This window comes from Manis javanica, chromosome 8 (assembly GCF_040802235.1).
Source record: "Manis javanica isolate MJ-LG chromosome 8, MJ_LKY, whole genome shotgun sequence".
Classification (NCBI taxonomy): domain Eukaryota; kingdom Metazoa; phylum Chordata; class Mammalia; order Pholidota; family Manidae; genus Manis; species Manis javanica.
The window spans coordinates 113129173-113150990 of NC_133163.1; the positions used below are offsets into that span (position 1 = coordinate 113129173).

The window sequence follows — 21818 nt, forward strand, 5'->3', positions numbered from 1 at the left end:
TTAAGAACCAAGCCCACACACAGGTTATTAAAAAAAAAAACCCCACCTTTTTCCCTTTATTGATCAGTGTTGGTAGGAGTTTGTTACAAAACCGGGCCGTGGAATGTAAAGGGAGGGTTCCGCTCTGTCAGATGCCAGCACTAGGGCCAGTGCAGCACAGAGCCCATAGCGGGCTGTCTTCACCCAGGGAAGGCAACAGGCCCGCACAGACAGCGGCTCAAAGAGAAGACGTCCTGGGGCCCTACTCTTTGGCGATGGCAAAGGGCTTTTCCACCTCGATCTTGCCACAGTCTGCAACTGTCACATCTTTCAAGGGCTTGTCCCGACCATCTGTCTTGGTGCTCTCCACCTTCCGCACTACCTCCTGGAAGGAAAGGTGGAAGCAGGAAGGCAGAGTGGGTCAAGAGGTCAGACAACCAAAAGTGTATGGCCTTGGAAGGATGAGATTCCCCCCCAACCCCCATGTGATGAACAGCACACAAGCCTGGAGGCACCAAAATCCTAATGGAATCCTGGCCAGATGGCAGCCCAGGGCAGTCAGAACCCAGCTTTGAAGCAGCATTTTTGATCCTTTGAAGTAAGACCCAGGTTCGCCATAGGTGAAGAGGAAGAAAGGTGGCCAGGGAGTGGGTCCCAAGGGGCTTCTCAGAGACATGGTGCTCAGCTGTGCCCTGTACAACCCTGGGTGGTGCCAGCACATCTCACTGAGTGAGTGGACGGGGGTTCCTGCAGCTACGCAGCCTCAACAAGGCTTCTAGGCTGGCCTCTGCCAAGGGCCTGGAAGGACTTAGAACTTGGGGCTATAGAGAAATAGGCTACTTCTTGGTCTCCCCCAGGTAGACATGAACACTGGTCTAAATCTGTGGGTTCCCTTTTGGGAAAGGGATGAAATATATGGGAGTGCTGCCCCAGGGCTTGTGTCAGGTGCGTGAGGTTTGCCCAGGTTTAGCCCCTGCCTCTGAGACTTACCATGCCCTCTAGAACTTTGCCGAACACTACGTGCTTGCCATCTAGCCAGGCTGTCTTGACCGTTGTGATAAAGAACTGGGAGCCGTTAGTGTCTTTGCCTGCGTTGGCCATGCTCACCCAGCCAGGCCCATAATGTTTCAGTTTGAAGTTCTCATCTGGGAAGCGTTCACCGTAGATGCTTTTCCCTGGGAAGAAAGAGAAAGTAGGTTCGGGGAAACTGGGCTGGCCCAAACCAAGCAGATCTTTGGGGTGAGGATTCCAGGCACTCCACCTATTCTCTGTGCCAAGCTAGCCTCACGTAGAGTACGAGGACATAAAAGCTGTCCTCTCCATTGCTCTGGCCTTGAAGCCAAACCAAACCATGCTGACAGACAAGGTGGGGCACAAGGCCAGGCTGAGTTAGTGAACAGCTCACACAGCGGATTACTTGAAGAATACAGTTCCATGGCTTTTTAACTAGGAGCATGGTAACAGCTACCCTCGCGCTGTGGCCCGAGAGGCCTGCCATAGGGGGGACGTTCGTGGAGAGAGGTGCTGGGCAGGAGGCAGGGGAGGCGGGAACCCTCCAGTAGAGGAGAACTGCTGCGACCAGCTTTCTTGGAGTACAGACGACATCAAGGCAGCTGCAAAGCAGGAAACACACTAGTCGGAGGGCGGGAGAGGCAGCAGAGGGCCAGACTGCTGTGGAGCCTGCAAGGGCAATGGCCTCTCCTGAATGAGTGGGCAGGCAATAGAAGGCGGCTGTGACCTTGCCTGCTGCGTCTGTGCCTGAGGGTCTGGGACCAGAGTACACGACAAAGGGAACAGAGCCACTCTCTTCAGCGTTCCTGAGATCCTACTCTAAGTGCCCCAAGCTGGTTCCAAGGGAAATACTGCACCTTTCTTCTCTGTCCTCTCTTGGAGATTCAACTGTGTGCCTGTGTCCTAGAGCCCTGACAAACCCAGCAATGCACTTTGAATGAAAGAACAGACAATAAAAGGTGGTTATGAGTGTGTGTGAAAAAAATTATCATTTTGTTTACCCAACACCTTTTAAACTCACTTGCATACAAAACCCTTTTTTCCTCCTCAGTGAACCTATTTTCAATCTGTGCTTCCACAGAATGGAACCAGGTTGGGAAGCTGTACCAGATTGCTGCTCTGGGGGAGACGTTCGGATTGTGTGTGGGGGCAAGATGGGCACCAAGACTCATTAGCCGGGCGCGTCCAAGCCTGTGCCGCACTTCTCAGCCCCACGCCAGCCAGAAACCTGGCGCTCACCCAAGGGCCAGGCCTCCTGGCTGGAGTGCTGGCTCAAAGCCTCCCTTAGGTGAGGATCTGCTTTGTAAACCTCAACTGCAGGATTTCAATTATTCCTGCTATTGATCCAAAAAACCCCCAGATCTACATCCTTAGCACTAATCACTTTCCCAAGACATAACCAAGTCCAGACTTATGGACAGGTCTTCACTTTAAACTAATGTACTTCGTCATCTTTCCCTTCAGACTTTGTTCTTTTGACAACTTCTCACACGCTGTCAGTGTTATCCGCCCCCCATATCAGTCACCCTTCTTTCCATTCCTGCTCCCCCTGCAATAAGGGCTAGAGCAGTAACTATAGGCCAGCGAGTGTTGCGAGCATTGTACACCTGTAACCCTACCCAACGAGGCAGGAGCTAATAACCCTGTTTTTAAAGACGAATAAACTGAGGTACAGAGAGATTCAGCATGACCCAGCCAGGAAGCAGCAGAGCTGGAATTCAAACCAAGGTGTTCTCGCGCTTCCCTGCTCTTTCCCGCAGGCCTCCTCCCCTGGGGTTCGGGTCCACATGGCCCTACCGGGGAGAGCCGGGGAGAGCTGCACCGATCTCACCAGTCAGCTTGCTTCTGCCTCCACATCATGTTCCCTCAAACTCCTTTGCAATTGGCTCTTCCTCCCATTCAAGTCTCCAGTGAGTCCGCATTCCATGCAGCACAAAGCCCCAGATCGCTGGTCTGGTCACAGCCAGCCATTCTGGGCTCCTGGCTTGTGCACCATTTCTATTCCCCCAGCCCCGCCTTTGGCCAAACTCCTGCCACAGAACAGATCAGGGCTCACACCATGACCCTGTCTTCTTTACCCATTCAAATTCTTCCCAGCCAGGACCCCACTCAAATCTGCACATTCACAGCCATTTCCTGACCACCTTGGCCTGAAGTAATTCCTCGGCATTGTCAGCCCTTGGACAATGGCTGACTACTCATCATGCACTGGGCACTTAACACTGAAGATCCCACCTAACCCTGACAACGGTTGCTGCTCTTACTTTACAGAAGAGGAAACTGAAACTCAGAGGCCTCCCTTACCTGTGGTCGGTCACAAAGCAAGAAGGGGCAGACGCTGGATCACACCAGCTGTGTCTGACTCCACGAATATTGTGCTTTGGGTAACGTCTGCTTTGTCCTGCTCATCTGCTGTTACTGCTAGCTAGTACTTAGAGCCTGTATTGCTGCACAGCTGTCACAGCATCTTCTGGCCCTTTCTACCTGGGTGATAAACAACTTGAGGACAGAGCCTGACACCTCAAAGCTAGCTTACAGCCCATTTGTGAGTTGTCTGATATTGGAAGTGAAAGGGAGTTGCTGTCCCACTGACTGTTGGATCCTCTGTGCCCACCACAGACCCTGGCCCAGAAAGTATGCACAGATGGGGCGGGCTGCAGCTGTGGCCTGAGGGAACAGTAGGCTGCGCACCCCAGCATGGTGAGACCTGTGGACTGGTCCAGGCTATCTGTCTGACGTGCAAGTAACACAGGCAAGAGTCAGTCAGCTCTTGCCATGTGGTCTCTGGTGGGAGGCTGCCAAGGAAAGCAACTTCTCCCGCCCTCGCTGGGCCTTCCAAGGCCACTCACATAGGCTTTGCATGCCTGGTCCAGAATCACCTACCCAGATGTTTCAACCTGCTCCCGTCCTCCTAGAAGATATTGTGAACAAAGTCACCAAGGCTGTAGGCCTGGATTAACAGGTCTGCCAGCTGGGCAAAATTCTCCTACATCCACCCGGCTCCCCATTATTCCCTCTCCTGTGCACTGGGCTGCCTGTACAAAGAAGGGTGCTGCTGGTTTCAATGTATGTGACAGGCCTGCCTCTGGAGCTGGGGAAGGAAGAGGCATTGTCAGCCCAACGTACCTGGCCCTCCCACCCTGGAGGCTGCACTGACAGACCCCCCTACCCAGAGGACCTGAGGCTACTTACCTCCAGTGCCATCTCCCCGCGTGAGACCTGAGGCTACTTACCTCCAGTGCCATCTCCCCGCGTGAAGTCTCCACCCTGGATCATGAAGTCCTTGATCACCCGATGGAATTTGCTGTCTTTGTAGCCAAATCCTTTCTGGGAAAAGGGATGAGAAGGTGAGGAGTGGCAGGAGGCAGTGAGCAGATTAAATAGGCCCTGCAGGAAGCCAGCCCACGACTGCTCATAGAAGAGACAGCACTGCTGGCCAGATTCATCATTCGACATGTTACTGAGTGAGCAGTTACTGCCGGCCAGGCACAGAGCATGTGGACCAGGAAAAGCTAGGACCACACATTCTTCCACCTTTGTATAATTCCGACTTACAATTCAACTTCACATAATGCCTCCATCTTTTCCCTCTCATTTTTTTGTAATCATAAGAAAACTGACTCCACCCCCCCCAAAAAAGTTTTCTGCTCACCAACGGGAAGTTGGAATACAAACATTCTTAAGTGGGGGCACTCTTGTTTCCTTAAAGCCTGGAAAGCTCTGAGCCTTTTACCCTTAAAAAGCTCTGGTGCAGAGGCCACAAACTTGCTTCCCACAGGTGTGTTGTCTCTGGTTATTGCCACGTCTTAAAAGATGAAAGCTCTTTTCAGAAAGAAAAATCCAGATTTCTGGATTCAGTTAAAAAAAACCCAGAAGATAGAATACTACTGGGTTCCCGGAGCCAAAGGGCAACCGTTCGCTGGTACTCAGTGAGGCCTCCTGCTGTAGATGGACTGTGCACTGCAGTTCGGTTTGCTACAAGCCCTACTTGCTAACTTCACTTAATTTGAGCTTGATTACCTCTGCTTTAGCCACTCACCTCTCCTGTTGCTAAGGCCACAAAATTATCCACTGTTTTTGGAACAGTCTTTCCAAAGAGACCGATGACCACCCGACCTATATCTTCATCTCCAATTCTCAGGTCAAAGTACACCTAAGGAAAAAGACCATTTCAAACTTAAGCCTCTTTAAAGGGGCCTTCCGAGGGAAGGGACGGCCCCAGACGCCGCCCTGAGAATGGGAAGAGGAAACAGCCATATTGTTAGGGCAGTGGTTCTGAATCCGATTTTGGTGTCAACAAAGACCCTGAGAATCCAATGAGAGCTCAAGACCCTTTAACTAGAGAACATGTACATTCTTCCCAGACTACAGGTTAACAAACTTTGCTCTAAAATAATGAACCCAGATGCTAGAAAAGAACATCAGAAAACCGTAAGGAAGGTACCCTAAGCTCACCACCCAAGTTTAAACTACATTGCTCAGCTTTGTAATTGGAAGTGGCTTAAACAGGGCTTGGGTAGAGAAAATATTCGGCAGACGTGATCCTCCGCGGTTTCCCCAATACTGCGAGGTATTTGCACAGACAGCTCTGAGGCTGTCGGTGCCGGCCCCAGCCGGGCACGCCGGGCGCCACGGGGTGCCGGCAGGGGCGGGGGTGCGGGGAGCATCGGGTCATTCTCCGGTCTGCAGGGATAGAGCCGCCCTGGCGTCACGCGGCCACCAGCCGGGAGCCTGCACAGAGGTTGACTCAAAGTCGAAGACACCCAAGACCGAGCCCAGGACCCTAAATGCCTGACACTGGCGGCCAGCAGCGCCGAGGCCGAAGCCGGGGCGGCAGAGGGCGGGCCTCGCCAGGCAGTTCGGGAGAGGGGAAGCCGGACCTTGACGGTGACTTTGGGCCCCTTTTTCTTCTCATCGGCCGCGGAGGGACCCGGCAACAGCAGGAAGAAGACGGAGCCCACGATGAGGGCGGCGACGAACAGCACCTTCATGTTCCGCTCGGAGAGGCGCAGCATCCGCCGGGACGAGCGAGTGCGGCCGGGCAGCCCAGGGCCGGAAGAGGGTGGGGACACGGCGGCGCGGGCGGCACCGCGCGCGGCCGCGGAGGGGAGGACGGCGCTCCCACCGGCCTCCTAGAGGAAGGCGGGCCCGAGTTCCCCCCTCTGGGTCGGCGCCGGATAGTAGGTCCCCCAGGGGGCGTGGCCAGGCTCGCCCAGGGGGCGGGCGGAGACGCGGGCTCGTGGGTGGCTGCCACGTTACTGCGGCCTCATAGGCTCCCCAGATCGCCACGCCCGCAACAGGAAGGGGATCAGCGGAAGGCGGTGCCGCTCCAAGGGCCACGGGGACTGGCTCTCTGAGGATACCACGAACCCCAGCGTGCGGAGTGGCCGTTCTGCCTTTGCAAGCGTGTAAGTCTTTCGGCGGGTGGGACCGATACTTTAGGTCTGGAAGTCCGTGGGTAGAGGTGGAAAATACTTGTCATTATCTGTATTTAGTCAATCATGCATCGGTCACCACCAAATTGTGTTTTAACTGTCGTAGCTTCCAAAAACTCAGGGCGCGTTTATGCTTACCCAGAGTATGACCCTACACAGCCGCCTCTACTGTCTTGCAAAATTTTGCTTCAAAACCCACTTTCCGGCTTAGTCCCTGTCACTTCACCACCCATTTTTCTTTTATCTTACTGTGCTTACTGCTGTATGAGTCAGTGCATACATAAAGTATATTTTATAGTATACTCTGGTTCTTAACTTCCTTATTTATTAACCTGTTTTCCAGACTACATTCTTGTGTGTGTGAGCAGCGGACTGTATTGCATTTACTTTGTATACAGCTGCCCGAACCCTGCTGCAGGGTTTAGTGCTCAATAAATATTGGTTGCGATAGCGTCGCATCAACACTGAGGTGGTAAATAATACAGAAGCGGCGTGAGGTTTAGTTTCTAGAAACCTTCAAGGTCAGGGATAGTAGTCAAATGCCTTCACAACACTAGTTCAGCTGTTCACATTTAGTGTTGTTCCAAACAGTCTACATTATACATATTTTGGTACTGGGAGTCTTACAACCCCAGAAAGATAAAGATTACACATATCTTCTAAAACTTCAATCTAAGACGTTAGTAAATGTCTTTAAAACTAACTTTCAAAGATTAAAGTTACATAGAAATTCCAGATCCTCACAGCCAAAATTCTAGGTAGGCATGGCTCTATTTCCATAGTTGAACTCTGCAGTTTGGTCTCTATGAGGTGCTGAGTTTGATGTTATACAAGCCCCTGGCAATAACTTGCCCTTCCTTACACTGAGGTCACTGCAAGCAGGCAGCAGAACTTCAGACAGTCCTCTCAAACACAAATGACACTTGCTATTTCTAATCGCCACGTCAAGCCACACCACCTCAGTCAGGTGGAGTTTCTTCTAGGTAAACTGTTGCACTGACAAACTTTAATTTCTAACCCTTCCCCCTCCCTTTTTTGGGGGGGTTTTGTCATACCTCTTTCCACACTCACTGGTCTCACGCTGCACATAGGCACTGAGAAAATGTTTACATAAGTGTTTTCAAAGTAGCCTTCTCCACATGAGCTAATGCTAAAGCAGCATGAAAACACCCTTCTCTGAACCAAATAGCAGCAGACTCAGACTCCAAGAAGGGGACTAGTGGTTACCAAAGGGGAGGAGAGTGGGAGGGCCAGTGGGTGGGGGAGGGAGAAGGGGTTGAGGGGTATTATGTTTAGTGTACATGGTGTGGGGGATCACGGGGAAAACAGTGTAGCACAGAGAAGGCAAACAGTGAATCTGTGGCATCTTGCTGCACTGATGGACAGTGACTGTATTGGGGTATGGGGGGGACTTGATAATATGGGTAAATGTAGTAACCACATTGTTTTTTCATGTGAAACCTTCATAAGAGTGTGTATCAATACCTTAATAAAAAATAAAAAATAAAAATAAACACCCTTCTCCCCACCACCTCTAGCACTTTTGAAAGAAAAAATTAACTTGAAGAATAAAATTCTCTCACGGTGAACCTTTTCTCTCATGATCTTAAATATGTTTTCTGCTCTTAGTTGTCTATCAGTGAAAAAACAAATCATTAAGTGGTAATGAGTAACAGAAAACATTGGAACCAGTCATGCCCACATTGGCAGTTGTTTTGTGGCCATATATACTTTGATTTTATATCCCACATCACAGGTGCTATCTTCTGTCCACAAATATTCCTCATTAGTAAGGCAGAATTACAGAGCTACTATTCAAAGATGCTCCACAGAATACATCCTGCCGTCCTGGTTGTTTTACCAAAGAACCACAGGGATACAGAAACTAGTATGTGAGTGATGAATGAACAAATTCTGCCAGGAGAATTTATTTGTAAAGTGACCCCCAGGAGAGGGCAATATTCAGTACAAAGGAATGAAGCAAGATTGCCAATATATCAGGCATTATTTTCATCCAGAACCTTAAAGATTAAAAATTAGTTCTAGCCAAGTTTTTAGTTACACACGAGCCACGGGAGGTTAAAACCAGACCAACCAACCAACAAAACAAAATTAGCCAAGAAAGGTAAGACATTTTATTTTACATACAAAAAAGGGTGCAAACTGAGTCCTTTCCTCCCCAAACCGGGGAAGAGGTATACTTAAAGATCACATTTGTGTTTTCCATGGTGCCCAAGGAAATGGGCTACTCTGAGATAATGTATCAAGAGCCATTTTCCATTTTCTCCAAAGAAGGCTACTTCCTCTGCAGAGGAGTTTTTCCTAATGGTGTACAAATCTCTCTCCTGGAGGAACCATTTCAAATACACTTGAAATTGACATTCATGTTTAAAAATACTACAAGTTTCATTTTCACAGCTGAGCTTTGAGACCAGTGCCAGAATGTATGAAACAACATCACGTATCTAAAACAAAAGGTTTAAAAAAAGGCATTTAACAATAATCAGACACATCCACACATCAATTAAAACTGATTTCCACAGCTGATTTATACATTATCTAGTCTTAGAAATTGCAATCAACACCCCAACATCTTTCTAAAAGTACAATGGGCAAAGATTAAAGAAACACAAAATAATATAATAAATTAGATTAATATATCCAATGGGAAAATTGATGAATCAACATTATTTTCCACTGGGGGGAGGGTAGTTTATAATTTTTGGTTTCATCTCCATCTTTTCTGTTGACTCTTCTGCTTGATAAATGGGGCTCATTCCCAGAGCCCCCTGACTGCAACACTAATTTGAGGAGCTCACTTGGTACTTGTTTACTTCCCAGAATATTCAGGAACACATGGTGGTCCCAGCAGCCTGGGCTGAGTCTTTATGGAAGTGAAATGCACACAGATGAGCAAGCGCACATGGGCATGCACATGCATGCGCGCACACACAGGCATACAATGCAACTACACACATCCATCTGTAAATATAAGTCCCCCCAAAGAAATGGCTCATCTCTCCTGAGACATTCCTAACAGATTGATAAACCTCTTAGAAAAGCTTTCGGTGGAAGGGCTAGCCTGGGATCTGGTCTGGAGTTCATGAAGAGGAACACTGAAATGTCTCACTTGCCCTGGAAGAGGGGATTTACCAAGAAGGGGCAGTCAGGACAGCTGTCCTCGTGTGTGTTACTGGGATGACTGCACTGCACCCCCACTGATGACCATGGATAACCCTCTGCTCTGAGACTTTGAAGGTGGTGATGGCACTGGAAAGATAATGGTGAGTATAAGAAGAAAAATAACCAAAGAAATTCTGTCCACAGAACTGCGGTTTCTTAAACATCAAGTTTGGTAATCAAACTAGAAATAAATGGAGTGCACATAAGTTTTCCTTAAGTTTATCTACAAATACTGGAGTGGCCTTCCTGATTGCTTTTTGAGGAAATATGTCAACTATTACTGTCTATATCCAGGGAACCTACATACTATGTTGAATACAATGGAGAAAACCTATTCTTTTGCACTCAGTCACCTGAAAATGCGTTGCAAAAAACATATAAAGACTGCTTATTATTAAAGATTTCCAAGATGCCTTATTTGTGGCTAAAACACTGCTTAAAACTCTGCAAACCCTCAAAGGCAGGCCACAGTTTCCTTTTTCTTATTCAGGAACAAAAATCACCCCTCCCCACAAACAAAACCCACAGGAATCCCATCTTGATTCCCACCAACCCACTGTAAGGAAGATGGAGGCCCTGGCCTCATCCTGTACACGTGGCTCTCCTGGGGCCCTGGAGTGGGCAAGGCAAAAACCCCAGAGACAAGTGCTTTTTGCTCACATGGCCCATCCACATGGGGTGCCTAATTATCCTGGCTCCCTAAAGGTTTCTGGAATTCATCTGCCCACCTTGGGGCACTGGAAGGGATGGTGGCAATGACCTGGCAAAGGCGATGTTGGCTGTATGGCGCTGCAAGCTCCTGATCTGAGAACCTCTAGCCCTTACATGGTTCCAGATCTGCAGAGTTGTCAGGTCTCCTTATTTTGAATGGACAACTGGTTTAAATCTGAAAATAGAGGTCACCAGGCACAGACGTGTGGACTTGGGAGAGACATATCAGAAGAAAGTTCCTTTGAGGAGATGGTTTCTAGGCTGCCATGAAGCGCTTATTTTGAAAAGTGTAGGCCATGCTAGCTCACTGAGAGGGAGAACAGGTTAGATCTTTTGCATACAAAAAAGTTAAGGCTATGATCTTTAGTAACCACTTGACCAAACATTATCATCACTGCATATTTCTGACATTGAAAGTGGTTACTGAGAATCCACACTGAATATGTACTACCAGTGTACATTTCCAGTGAACTAAGTTGGAAGTTGCTTCAGAGGTGATGGCCACCTCTTCTGGCTAATGGCAGGGGCTCTATGTATTTGGGAGTTCATTGAGAATAAACAGGCAGTCAAGAATTCTATTGGAAACTGCAGGGTTCTGCTGTCTCCTGTTGCCTCTGCGTTCCAAAATAGAATGCAGCCTTAACTAGAGGCCTGCCTAGTCACCTGACTTGTTCCTTCCCAGACCCTGTTTACTCCTACTTAAACCCCAAATAGCAGGGGCATGTTAATGAAGGCAGTCACGAGAGCTCTGACCTCCCTTGCAGTCTAGAGACCAGTGGGAACTGACACAGGTGTGCATAGCAAGAGATCAATCCCTACGTGCTCACACCGCAGACACGAGCCATGCTCTTGTCACAAGGGAAGGTCTCTCCCACCTTGGTGGCTCCCTGGTCTGCTTGCCTCTTATCTGCTCAGGATGCAATGCCTGAAGGACTGCAGGACTTGGGAGAACTCCTAATCATATAATATTTCGGTGGTTTTTTTTTTTTAATGAACAGATGCTATTAGTGCTTAATGCTAACTGGGAAAGAACTAGCTCAATCCCAAAGAGAAAGATTCCTAGGCATCATAGTTGGGAAATGGAGAAAGCTCAGAAACTACAGAATGAGTGGGTTTGGGTGAGTGATGGGTAGATGGAGTGCCCAGCCCCAGGGACCTGGCCGAGGCAGACAGCCAAGCAACTAGAGCAGCAGGGCTGAAGAGTGGGCCTTGATGTGCTACTGGGGATGAAAATGATGACTGCATTAGGTTTTTTGTTATGTTTTGTTTTTAAGATCATAATACAGTCTCTCAGGGATCTGGGACCACCCTGAAGCACCAATGGTCCTGGGAGGACCACCAATACCCTGCAATCCAGAGGGACCTAGAGCTGTTTACCTTTGTCATAAAAATCAAATACCTAGTAAGAGATTTGTGGGAGGCAGCAAGAACAGTGCATCAGGAAGGACACCCCATCCCCACAAATGCTCAGGTTCATCCCCTCAAGAGCTAGCCTTAAAAAAAATTAAGACCCCCACCCCCCGACCACCAAAGTCACAAATTCAGCTGCCAAAGGGCTTACCCAGCCACTAAGCTGGTCACTGCCTTTGCTTTTCTGTAGAAGCAGGAATGGGGAGGCACTTAGTGGGGTATGGAGTGCCAAGATGCTCCAGGCTTTGCCACCATTTCTTGCTGCCCTCCTCTGGAGGCAAGGCTTTTTTCTATATAGAAATGAAGAAGTTAGAAGTTTCTATACAGGAGGTTCAAGTTGCCCAAATGCCAACTGAGAAACTATGTAAATTTCAGTGATGAAGCTTTAACCACTAGGTAATGTCAAGGAAATAACCCTCCATATTCAAAATCCTTGTGGGGAAGGGGTATGACACTGCATCTCCCAGCCACTCTGTTTTGCATACAGGAAAATTTTTAAAGAAATGAAAGATTAGGATCTTTATATATATAAGCTTAGCAGGTTTGAAGCCAGTGAAGTGGTAAGTCCTAGCCAAGGTCCAATGGAACAGGTGAAGCCCAGTAACTGATCCATGTTCCTGTTGCCATTCCTGCCCCATGTATGGGGGACTTGTTGGGAAATGTTCACCACCACGGAGTATTCCCCCATCCTCCAGTCCACATGACAGCCCCACACTCAAGCCAGAGGCAATGGTTTCTGTGTTCCCCAAGCCACCAGACTACGTCACCAGCTACTGTCCTCTATGGTTAGCTCTCTCTACTCCCACATACAAGATCTCATTCCCAGATGTAAAGAACCCTTTCTCCTATCTGGAATGAGAAGTCACTGTCTGGATAAGCCACTGAACTCAAATGAAATTAGGCATGAGACGACTAACTCCACACATTAGTGGCTTTCTGAGAGCCCTCATGGAAGTATGTCCGGTGACTGTATCATGGGGGGAGGGCGTAGAGTGCAATGGGGAGGACATGTTCTAGCTGTATGGCCAGCTTATCTGGAAGGAGTCTATGTCTAACTGAGGAGATAATTTCAGACCTTCCATTTCAAGTCTACTTTCCCCTGGAATTTTCCAGCACCAACCAATTTTACCTTCCTGTTGACTATAGCCCCATGTACTGAGTCCTAAGCCTGCTGCTATGGACCTGCTGGGAGAAGATGCTTAGTTTCTAATAAGGCAGACCAGCCCAAATGGCTGTAACTCAGCTATTGGGGGCAGACAGTACACACCAATTTCATTTCCTGGTCCTATGATGCCAAATCCTGAGGTTCCTCTTGCAGTTGGAAGGCAGGTTCACATTCCCCACTCTTTTGTCCACTAGTAGCAATACGGTGGTGGCTGTTTCATCTCCAATTCTGTCCCCCAAGTCACTAAGGAAGTCACATGGCTATCGAGTTTGGAAGTCCCTGGCAGTGGAGGAAACAGGTATGTCAGATTTTTTGTCGAGCACCTCCTTTTCTGAGATGCACTGTCTCCTGGTCACAGTCTGGCTTGGCTGGCTCAACTCGTATATGAGAGAGCTCGGCTGTCCAGACTGCAGGCTGATGCAGTCAAGAAGCTCTGGTAGGAACATTCTTCAGCAGCTGAGAAGATGAATGAGAATTCAAGTATGTTTCCTTGCAACCTGAGGGCTCACTCAGAATGACAGTTTGGCTTCTCTTCTGGGTACTGCAGACACAACTCTTTCCACTGAGAATGTCCCCTGGACCCATGTTCTCTCTGAATGGCTTGGCTGGCCCCATCCCCCTCAAAACAAGAAAAAGGAAAACTCCCAATATAATCAGACACAATATGCATCTGCCATGTTTTTTTTGTAAAAAAAAAAACAAAAAACAAAAAACTAAAAGTGCAATAAAGTCAGTTTTTTTTTCCTTTGCTTAGAACAATTTGCACTGTCCTACTACCATCTGGAGAACAGAGTTCGCTTGACAAGAAAGCTAAGAATGCCAACACACGGGGACAGTAGAATGCAGATTTCTCACAGCTTGTGTCCTACAGTGTAACTTCACAGGAGGGAGGGCACAAGTAACCTGCACCCCGCGGCCAGCGGGGGAATGGAGGCTGCACAGGCACAGAGGGAGAGGGAGCCAGACTGCCAGACACACCTGGCAGGCCGAGAAGGCTTTTCTCCTCGCCTGCCACCATCTGCCTCCTCCCTCGGCCACACCCCAGCCTCCCGAGCTCCTTCAACAGACACAGCTTTAGCTCACCAGCTTTTATGCTGGAGAGGGGTGAGGGTGGGACAAGAACCAGGAGCGATCTAAGGGAAGGGAAGAGACTAGTAGTCCTTGAGTTTTTGTGAATGACACCTTCACTGTAAACAATAGGAAGGAGAGTCAACCAGGCAGCCCCGCGGCAGCTCTGGGACCCGCGCAGAGTCTTAGGCAGGGGCGGGAGCCACCCACAACTGGGCCCTGGCTGCCCACTCTGGCTCCTGGGGCATCTTTTCTTCTTTTTGGTTTGGATCTCCACCCTCCCCCACAGAGGAGTCCCTTCCAATGAGAAATGGCAGGAGCTGCAGGTACAGTCGAGTCAGAATCCCCGGGGCCTGAGGATCCCTGGGAGGCACTGGTCACTTGTGGCGCTGAGCAGTCTTCTTCCTTTTCCTCTTAAAGAAACAGCAGCACCTGGAGCACAAGGAACATCGCAAGTCAGTCTGGGGCGGCCTGCGGCTTCTAGATGTCTGCCTGCTTCTGCTCACTGCAGGGGGTGGAATTCCCCCCCTGCCACCACCCACAGGGCCACCCACAATCTACAGCACATGTACTGGAGGCAGTGGGCAGTGTCTGCCAGGAAAGCCATAGGACAAACCTACTTCATTTTAATCTGCAGCTACCAAACCTAGTCATCAAAACCCTACAGGAGAGGCATAGGCGTAACAAGCATGTTTGGAAGGAGGATGAAAGAGGCTTATTTCCTAGTCTAACTCGCGACCCAGGTATCTCACGTTTATCTAGATCTAAGGTTGGGGGATACTCAGGGTTGCATAAAAATAGGCTGCATTGTCTGCTCCTTGATATAGGAGGCAGAATTATTTAATGCAACTTGAATGGCCAGTGGGCATGGAGACTAAACTAAGGCACACAAATCCCATGGAAAGCATGGCTGGGACTCCAGGAGGATCTTGCGATGCTACCAATGAAGAATTGAGGATTTTCTCCATCCTGCATCCCTGCCCCACCCCCCCAGCCTCCTGGCGTAGGCAACCTGCAGCAGGCAGAAGCCCTGACTGTAATTTAGAAGACCTATGAGCCCAGATCTTCAGACTGAAACCAGCACCACGCACTCTTCATTCGGAGGATGTCAGTGCCACAGCCTGGGAACTGATCATCGGGAAGCGCATTCTGGCTGCAGAGTAGCCCCCCAAGATTGCTGCTGCTGTGCCAGACTGGGGAAAGGACAGCCCTGGTCAGGTAGGGTGTGAGGCCTGCCCCCTTCAGCCCTGGCACATCCCTAAGACTGAGTACCCCTGCTTATTCCTGTCTTTGGAACAGAAACGTCTCTTGCTTAGGCAGTGACTACTCCAGAAGTGGGTGTTGAGGCCTGTGGCACGGCTGGTGCAAAACATGTCCTTTCCAGGAAGCTGACACTTGGGAAATGTGAATGTGAGGGGCAGAGGTGGTGGATGAGTCAAAGATGCCAAATAATGGAGGGAAGTAAAGTCTAACTCAGACCTGCTGGACCCCTGAAAGAAAAGCTTTTCTGAGAAAACTCTTTGGGTTTCTTTCCTAATCTTTCCTGGTTTAATGCCAGGAATATTCACATGGAAATAAAAAAACTGTTGCTTACTCCCCGTACCCCTAATTCTCTACTGCAATTAAGATTCCCCCATTTTTTAGTCAGACCCTTTGGTATTCCTCACCCAACGGACTACTTACTAAAATTTTGGAGACAGTTTCTTAGAATGCAGAAATAGACATTTATACAGACAATGATGGGCTTTAACCATATCTGAATGAATAAAACATGGAAATTTTAGAAATGGGAGCTCAAGAGGGTTTTAAAAAGGTTTTCTAAGCATGTCAATGATAGTTGTGAAGTACTATAATGGGTGTGAGTATAGTCACTAAAAGTGTCACACGTATCTGGAGACTGGATAAACTCTTTTAAATAAAATTAGACCAACACTTTAAAACAGTCTTCATTGGAGTGCCAGGTGAAGGCTTTAATTTAAAAAAATGGTCTTTTTTTGTACACAAGCTCTGGAAAACACACACTTTCCAAGTCAAATGTCCTGAAATTAATGTCAAACATAGCAAATTAAATCTCATGGGGAATTTCACCAATATTTCAGTGGTGTCCATCTGTTCCCTGTTAATCATGATTTCCAGAGGGAGCACTAATAATTAAGTCAATTTCCAGTCTTTTTTTTTTTTTTTGAGGATGCTAAAATGATGACTTTGTGTCTTAAAGAACAATCATAAAAAATTCTGAAATGCTGTTTTGGTCCATACTATATGACTTCTCTTTTACCACATCTGAGTCAAGTCATAAGAAGAACTACTGTCTGCTTATAAGCACGTCATAATGTGATGTGCAGGGCTGAATCCACCTGACAGGAGGAGAGAGCGAACTGTGGTTGAGAGCCCTACATTAATTTTTGTAGGAACTGTGGTTAAAGCTTCAGCAGTAGCAGAAGCTTTCTACCCTCGGGAAGCAGGCCCCACAATGTGCTCTTCAACTCATCAGCTTCTGTGGTGACTACGAGCAACAGGACGCATTAAACAGGGTCAGATTCCTGACCAAGCCCACTGACTGACTCCAAAGAGATGCCTTCCTCTCAGAAGAGAATGATGGAGAGTAATGCACCTTTTTGTGTCTTAGGATTGCTTCTAGTTGATTCTTTGATTGGATGATCACAAGTTTTTAGCATGACGGAGTCAGAATCGATCCAGCGTCCCTGCTGGCAAGCCACTCAGCGCTCTTCTGCCAGGCCTCTGAGCCACTGCCTTTCCACGGTGCCTCCTGCATTGACCTGGCTCTCTCCCCTCAGTTCTTCTTCTCTTTTTGCTGCTCTTGTACATTCTTACCTGGCTCAGGCCCCACAGTATCCATCAAGTCCTCCTTGACTATCCCTGTTCAGAGTGCCCTCTCGAGGGACAATAACATGAGTGTCCTGGAGAACTACTTGTCCTTCCCAGTAGGCGTGTCTTGTCTCTCCAGCTCGTTGGAACCTAAGCTCTCTGGGAACCCCCCGGAGTTCCAAGTACAGAGCAGAGGAGCACACAGCAGGCCCAGTATTTGCAGTCAGGATCATGGGACTGACTCGCACAGGAAAAAAGACCACCACAATGTCAGATTACACAGACACGTACTGAACAGGCCACATGTGCTTGATACTATAAGACTATAAATTCTATCTCCATAAATCCCAACTGTTACCTTTCATACACTCCTGTTCCCGGGGAAACCCTGTAGGTACTTGGCTTAGACAGAGTTCAGAAACCAACGCCCAACCCAGTCACTGAGGACAAACAGAAACACCGCAGTCACAGAGCCCAGCAGGCTGTTCCCACATGTAGAGCACGACACCACGCATGCAGACGGCGTGCGAGAGTTACAATTCCAGACCAACTAGCCCAGAAGCAGCCGGAAGGTCACAGGCGGTGGCCAGGAAGAGAGCAGGGAGGGGCCCCTGTCTCGCAGCAGGAGTGTGCCTCGGCAGACATGGGCTCTTTGGGGCCTCCCCTTCCAGATCCCTCATGTTGTTCCTAAGAATGCGTTCAAGGGACCTTGTGATAGGTTCCCAGGGTCTCTCACTAGCCAGGTCAGCCCTTGGCCCATTATACTCTCCCACGGGGAAAGGGAAAGGAAAGAGGAGGGAGAGGGAAGGGAGATGGGAGAGGGAAGGAAGGGAAACGAGAAAGAAGACAGCAAACAAAACCAGTCAAACAGCACGCCCATCTCTCCCTCCAGAAGGGGCTCTCTTGTTTTGAGACTCATATTCTACAGATGGAGGAACCAAATGGGTCACAGAGAAAAGTCACAGATCTTTCCAAAGCAGCCAATTTCCACATTGGAGACCAAGCTGCAGAATGAGAGATTATCTGACAAGTGTCCTTGGGGTTATGGAGGATAACCTGAAGATCTGACATAGTAACCTATCTTCATACCTCTGTTGCTCTCTGTTTGATATCTGGTTACATGAATTTGGGAGAAAATTCACTTAGCTAAAAATAAAGAGAAAATTTTGGACATTCTGGGATAGTGTTTTGACAGGAGGAGGCAGTGATGAAGTGGGCTTGAAAGGCAGAAGGGGCAGATTAATTCCTGGGCAGAGGCCTGCCCCATCCCCACTTGTGGGTCTAGTTCCCCAGTCTGGGTGGCTATGCACAGGGCGGCACATGGAAGCCACTCAGTGTTCCTGAGGCATTCTGTTGGGCACTGCCAATCCCAGCCCAGTCTGGTCCACTCCCCTAGCGTGTGGACTGGAGAGAGGGACTCACCACAGGTTGAGCATTTTCAGGCAGCTACAGAGTGTGTAAAGGGAAAAACACAGAAAGGAAGAGAAAGAGAGAGTATTAGTCCACAGAGGTGAGATGGAAGCGACTCCCTGTGAGCCATGCAAACATGCAGTATGTGTCTGTGTTTAGTTTCTTCCTTTGTCAAGGGTGGGTGAGTAGGCCCGGGTCACTTGGTCCCCACACTTTGGTGGAGGGGCCAGCACCCGAAAGAAGCATCAGAGTGGGAGTCGGATCTCAGTGAGGGGTAAGTCAAAACAAAGAGCTGGCGGGAGCCCCGGTGGGCTTTCCTAGGCAATTCCCAGGAAGGCAGCAGGAGAAAGAGCACATGATCCTGCCTGTGGGAATTCAATCAAAAACCAAGGCCGAGACATTTTGGTTCCCACTTGAAGTCTTACTCTGTAATGTTAAGTTTCCTCCCAACTACTCTGAGGGAAAGAGAAGTCCCAGGCCTCTCTGAGAGTCCAACATGCCTGACCCAAAGCAGCTGGCAGCAGTTAGCTCTTCATCTATAGGTGGAAAAAGGCTTACGAGACACATTATCTTACTAGGATAGGAATCAGAGCAAGAAGGGTCACTGCTCTGGATTCAGACAGAGCTGTCTGAGAATGGCCTAAATCCCATTCTTATTAATTCTCAGGAGAAATGAGGTCTACATTTGCTAAGTTATAAAGTCAGTGGATAACCAAAAATTCCTGTGTTCTTACCATAATAAAAATCAACCAAAAAGTTGCCTTGCCTTGCCACCCTTTTAATCACACACCAACAAGGACATGAGTCCTACAGCTACAGGAAAAGGGAAGTTAGATGTTCATTTTGGATATAGAACAAAAACCAAGACTCTGTTATTTCTCTCCTCTTTACACAAAACAATCTGGGTGAGGAATCCCAAATGAAAAGCTTGGAAGTGCAGATTTCACATATTCTTCCCACTACCCCAGATGAACCTTAACATAGGCAAAAGCCCCCTTTTCCCCACAAGCAGGCTGCATGGAAAAATGGCATCACAGCTGCGTGCAATGAGGGGTTGGTTGTATGGGATGTCTCGTGCTTCTCTAGCTGTGACTTCTTCCTATGAAAATGGCCAAGCGGGGGAACACATGCCTGCCTCATACACAGAGGACAGCAGAAAACTCCTGGCTGTGCTCGGACAGTTCGCTGGGCAGATGGGTTGGTAGCTCATGGGATCACTAAGGGAATCAGCACACAAAATGCCCTATGCTTTAAGCTTTTGGATGACACTTGCTCCTGTCTGGTTTCCACACATTTCAGAAGGCGCAAGCCTGGAGCTGGTGGCCAAGAGGCACAGTAGTCCTTTTTACTAAGTGGGTAGACTTTAAACTCTTTTTACATCCTAGAGTTTGGATTATCCCAGGACAGAATACACCTGATTGAAATCTGTGTGAACAGCCCCCCTACCTTACACACAGGACATAAACACCACACTCACATACACAATTAGTGTACACATTTACCAAAATGAAATGAGGTGAATGGGTTCAAAAGATAAACCTGAGGGCATATTATAAGACTGAAGCCCATTCAATCCTGGTATTCAAAATACACTATTCAATCCAGAGCTAAACGTCTAGGCTTCGAAGTAATAGCCAGAACAGTGAACTGGAAGTGAGGTGGGGGGTGGGAACGGGCACAGCCATCTTTCAAGCCCATGCAACATTTGGGTCAGACTAAGCCTAGTGCAGATGTTCGCAATCCTGGCTACACATTCAAATCGCCTGAGCTTTCACAATTCCTGATGTTCTGACCATGTCTCAGGTAAATTAAATCAGAATCTCTAGACTAGGATTCAGACATTCATATTTTCTAACATACCCTAGGTGTTTCCAAAATGCAGCCAAGGTTGGAGAATGAAGGTTTATCATGGAAACTGGAAAACTGTGAGTACCATTAAAATCTCAGAAGTCCCGAAGAACAGGGAGTAGGTTTCCTTACTAAAAATGGTCTCCTCCTGGCATTAACCCCTGTACCCTGCATCCCCCACCACCTTCCTCATGTATCCCAAATATGCCTTCTATAAACTGGGAGGGGAGCATCTGAAGCTGCCTAGAGACTCAACAGGAGAGAGTCCAGGTCACCCTTGGTCGCTCTTTATCTACTGGGTAGAGGGCTTCAAGTCCTGGCTTTCCAAGGAAAGGACCTCTTTGAAAGCAAAGTGAGCTTATCATATAGGTCGGCAAGCAAACAGGAGGAGGGGGCAGGGGGACAGCCACGCAGAGAGCATCCAGAAGGAGGAGTGCACACTGGCCTCTCACCACCTGACACCTAGAGGGACAAGCGTGTTCCGGTTTGTTTTTAGGCTACTGGGGAGGCAAGCGGCCACTTAAGAGCACGCTGTCCTGATAAATAAGTCGCCTACTTCTGAGAAAAAGAAATTGGGATAGCCTGAATGTTCTCAAAGGGTTTACAAGGAAGGCCATCCACGGGGGACTTGATAATGGGGGGAGCCTAATAACCATAATGTTGTTCAAGTAATTGCACATTAATGATATCAAAATAAAAAAACTAAAAAAAAAAAGAAAGGCCATCCATATCAGGTTTGGCAGAAGTTCCTGATGTGTAAAGGACTTCTCTCTCCCTACCTCATGTTTTCTTGGAGTTTAAATCTGGATCGGATAAGGCAAAAAGGGAAAAAAGCGATAGAAATGCTGCTTTTGCAGCAGAATCGCTGTTAGCTCACCTTTTATTGCATATTCTAAACACACATTTAAACACACACCATGCAGAAAACACCAAGGGGCTGGTGGTATGGGCAGCATAAGGCATTCACGTGCAAGGGAGGCAGAAAGGGAGTGGGGTGACCTCCTCAGCCTCTTGGGATTGGTGCGATTTCCTCTCCTTTCCAAGTCTCTCTCTCTTGCCTGATTTACCTGAGTCCCTCTGACCAGAATCATTTAAGTGAGAACAAATGGCCCTGAAATCCTTGCTCCGTAACTCCCCACGCAGAGTTGTTAGCCGAGAACCAGAAAGCTTGTGTGTGCCATTCAGCATGGCCCACTGTTCGGATAAGCAGATTTTATTGTGTCCCACTGGGAGCAAGAAGCTCCAGGGCCCCAAGTCTCCCGCCTACTGTCTGTTACAGTCTGTTAGGTCACTATGTATTTTGCCCCACATGGAATAGAAAAACATGACTGTCTTCCCAGAAATCACAGCTAAAGAAGGGCAGCAGCAGCTTAAGGCACCATGCAAAAACCAAAATGGTCAAAGGAAGAAAGCCATGGACACAAGCGTGAGGAGTCCAGTCTGATATGAGCAGCACACAGAAGAAACAGAGAAAAGATTTTTCAACCTATGACTCAGGAGCCCCCTTGAAAGACAAACGTACTTAGCTTCCTCCACTACCTCCACCTCGGCATGAGCTGCGATCGGTGCGTTGGAGTGGGCTCCCGTGGGATCATCCACATTCAGCTCTCCATTGGTCGAGCTAACCACCTGGAATAGAAAGACAGAGTGTGACAGACACCGTGGCAAGAGGGGCATCCTGCCGGCGCCAGAGAGGGTCGGTCACTAAGGGAGATCTGGTCTCTAGGTCCTAGCCAGGCTGTGTTGGGAATGTTTGTTTTCCTGTGTTG

The 21818-nt window shown here is 48.4% G+C and overlaps 2 protein-coding genes across 7 annotated transcripts in view; both read right to left on the bottom strand.

Annotated features, from left to right (window-relative positions):
- Nucleotides 1–24: 24 nt before the first annotated feature.
- PPIB (peptidylprolyl isomerase B) lies at nucleotides 25–6060 on the bottom strand. Its single transcript, XM_017653277.3, has 5 exons — nucleotides 5871–6060; nucleotides 5030–5143; nucleotides 4224–4317; nucleotides 970–1154; nucleotides 25–364 (listed from the first exon to the last, which is right to left on the bottom strand). Exons 1-5 carry the CDS (start codon nucleotides 6003–6005, stop codon nucleotides 242–244), a joined length of 651 nt encoding a protein of 216 aa, XP_017508766.1. The 5' UTR covers nucleotides 6006–6060; the 3' UTR covers nucleotides 25–241.
- Nucleotides 6061–8537: 2477 nt separating this feature from the next.
- The window catches only part of CSNK1G1 (casein kinase 1 gamma 1), a 304324-nt gene continuing 291043 nt past the window's right edge, over nucleotides 8538–21818 (bottom strand). For 4 of the 6 annotated variants that reach the window (XM_073211960.1, XM_073211957.1, XM_073211958.1 and 1 more), the window contains 3 exons: nucleotides 21572–21678; nucleotides 18214–18237; nucleotides 8538–14394 (listed from right to left, as the gene is read on the bottom strand). In XM_073211960.1, the coding sequence (XP_073068061.1) occupies nucleotides 14340–14394; nucleotides 18214–18237; nucleotides 21572–21678 (186 nt within the window). In that variant the 3' untranslated portion in view covers nucleotides 8538–14339. The remainder of the gene's footprint in view (nucleotides 14395–18213; nucleotides 18238–21571; nucleotides 21679–21818) is intronic. The other 2 variants (XM_073211961.1, XM_073211959.1) reach the window with 1 other exon arrangement.

Excerpts from the sequence above, each read along its gene's own strand:
- PPIB (XM_017653277.3), bottom strand. The coding sequence starts at position 6,005 with ATGCTGCGCCTCTCCGAGCGGAACATGAAGGTGCTGTTCGTCGCCGCC. Across the intron at positions 5,144-5,870 it reads GGCCCAAAGTCACCGTCAAG|GTGTACTTTGACCTGAGAAT; the intron begins GTCCGGCTTCCC and ends CTTTTTCCTTAG. Across the intron at positions 365-969 it reads GCAAAGTTCTAGAGGGCATG|GAGGTAGTGCGGAAGGTGGA; the intron begins GTAAGTCTCAGA and ends CTTTCCTTCCAG.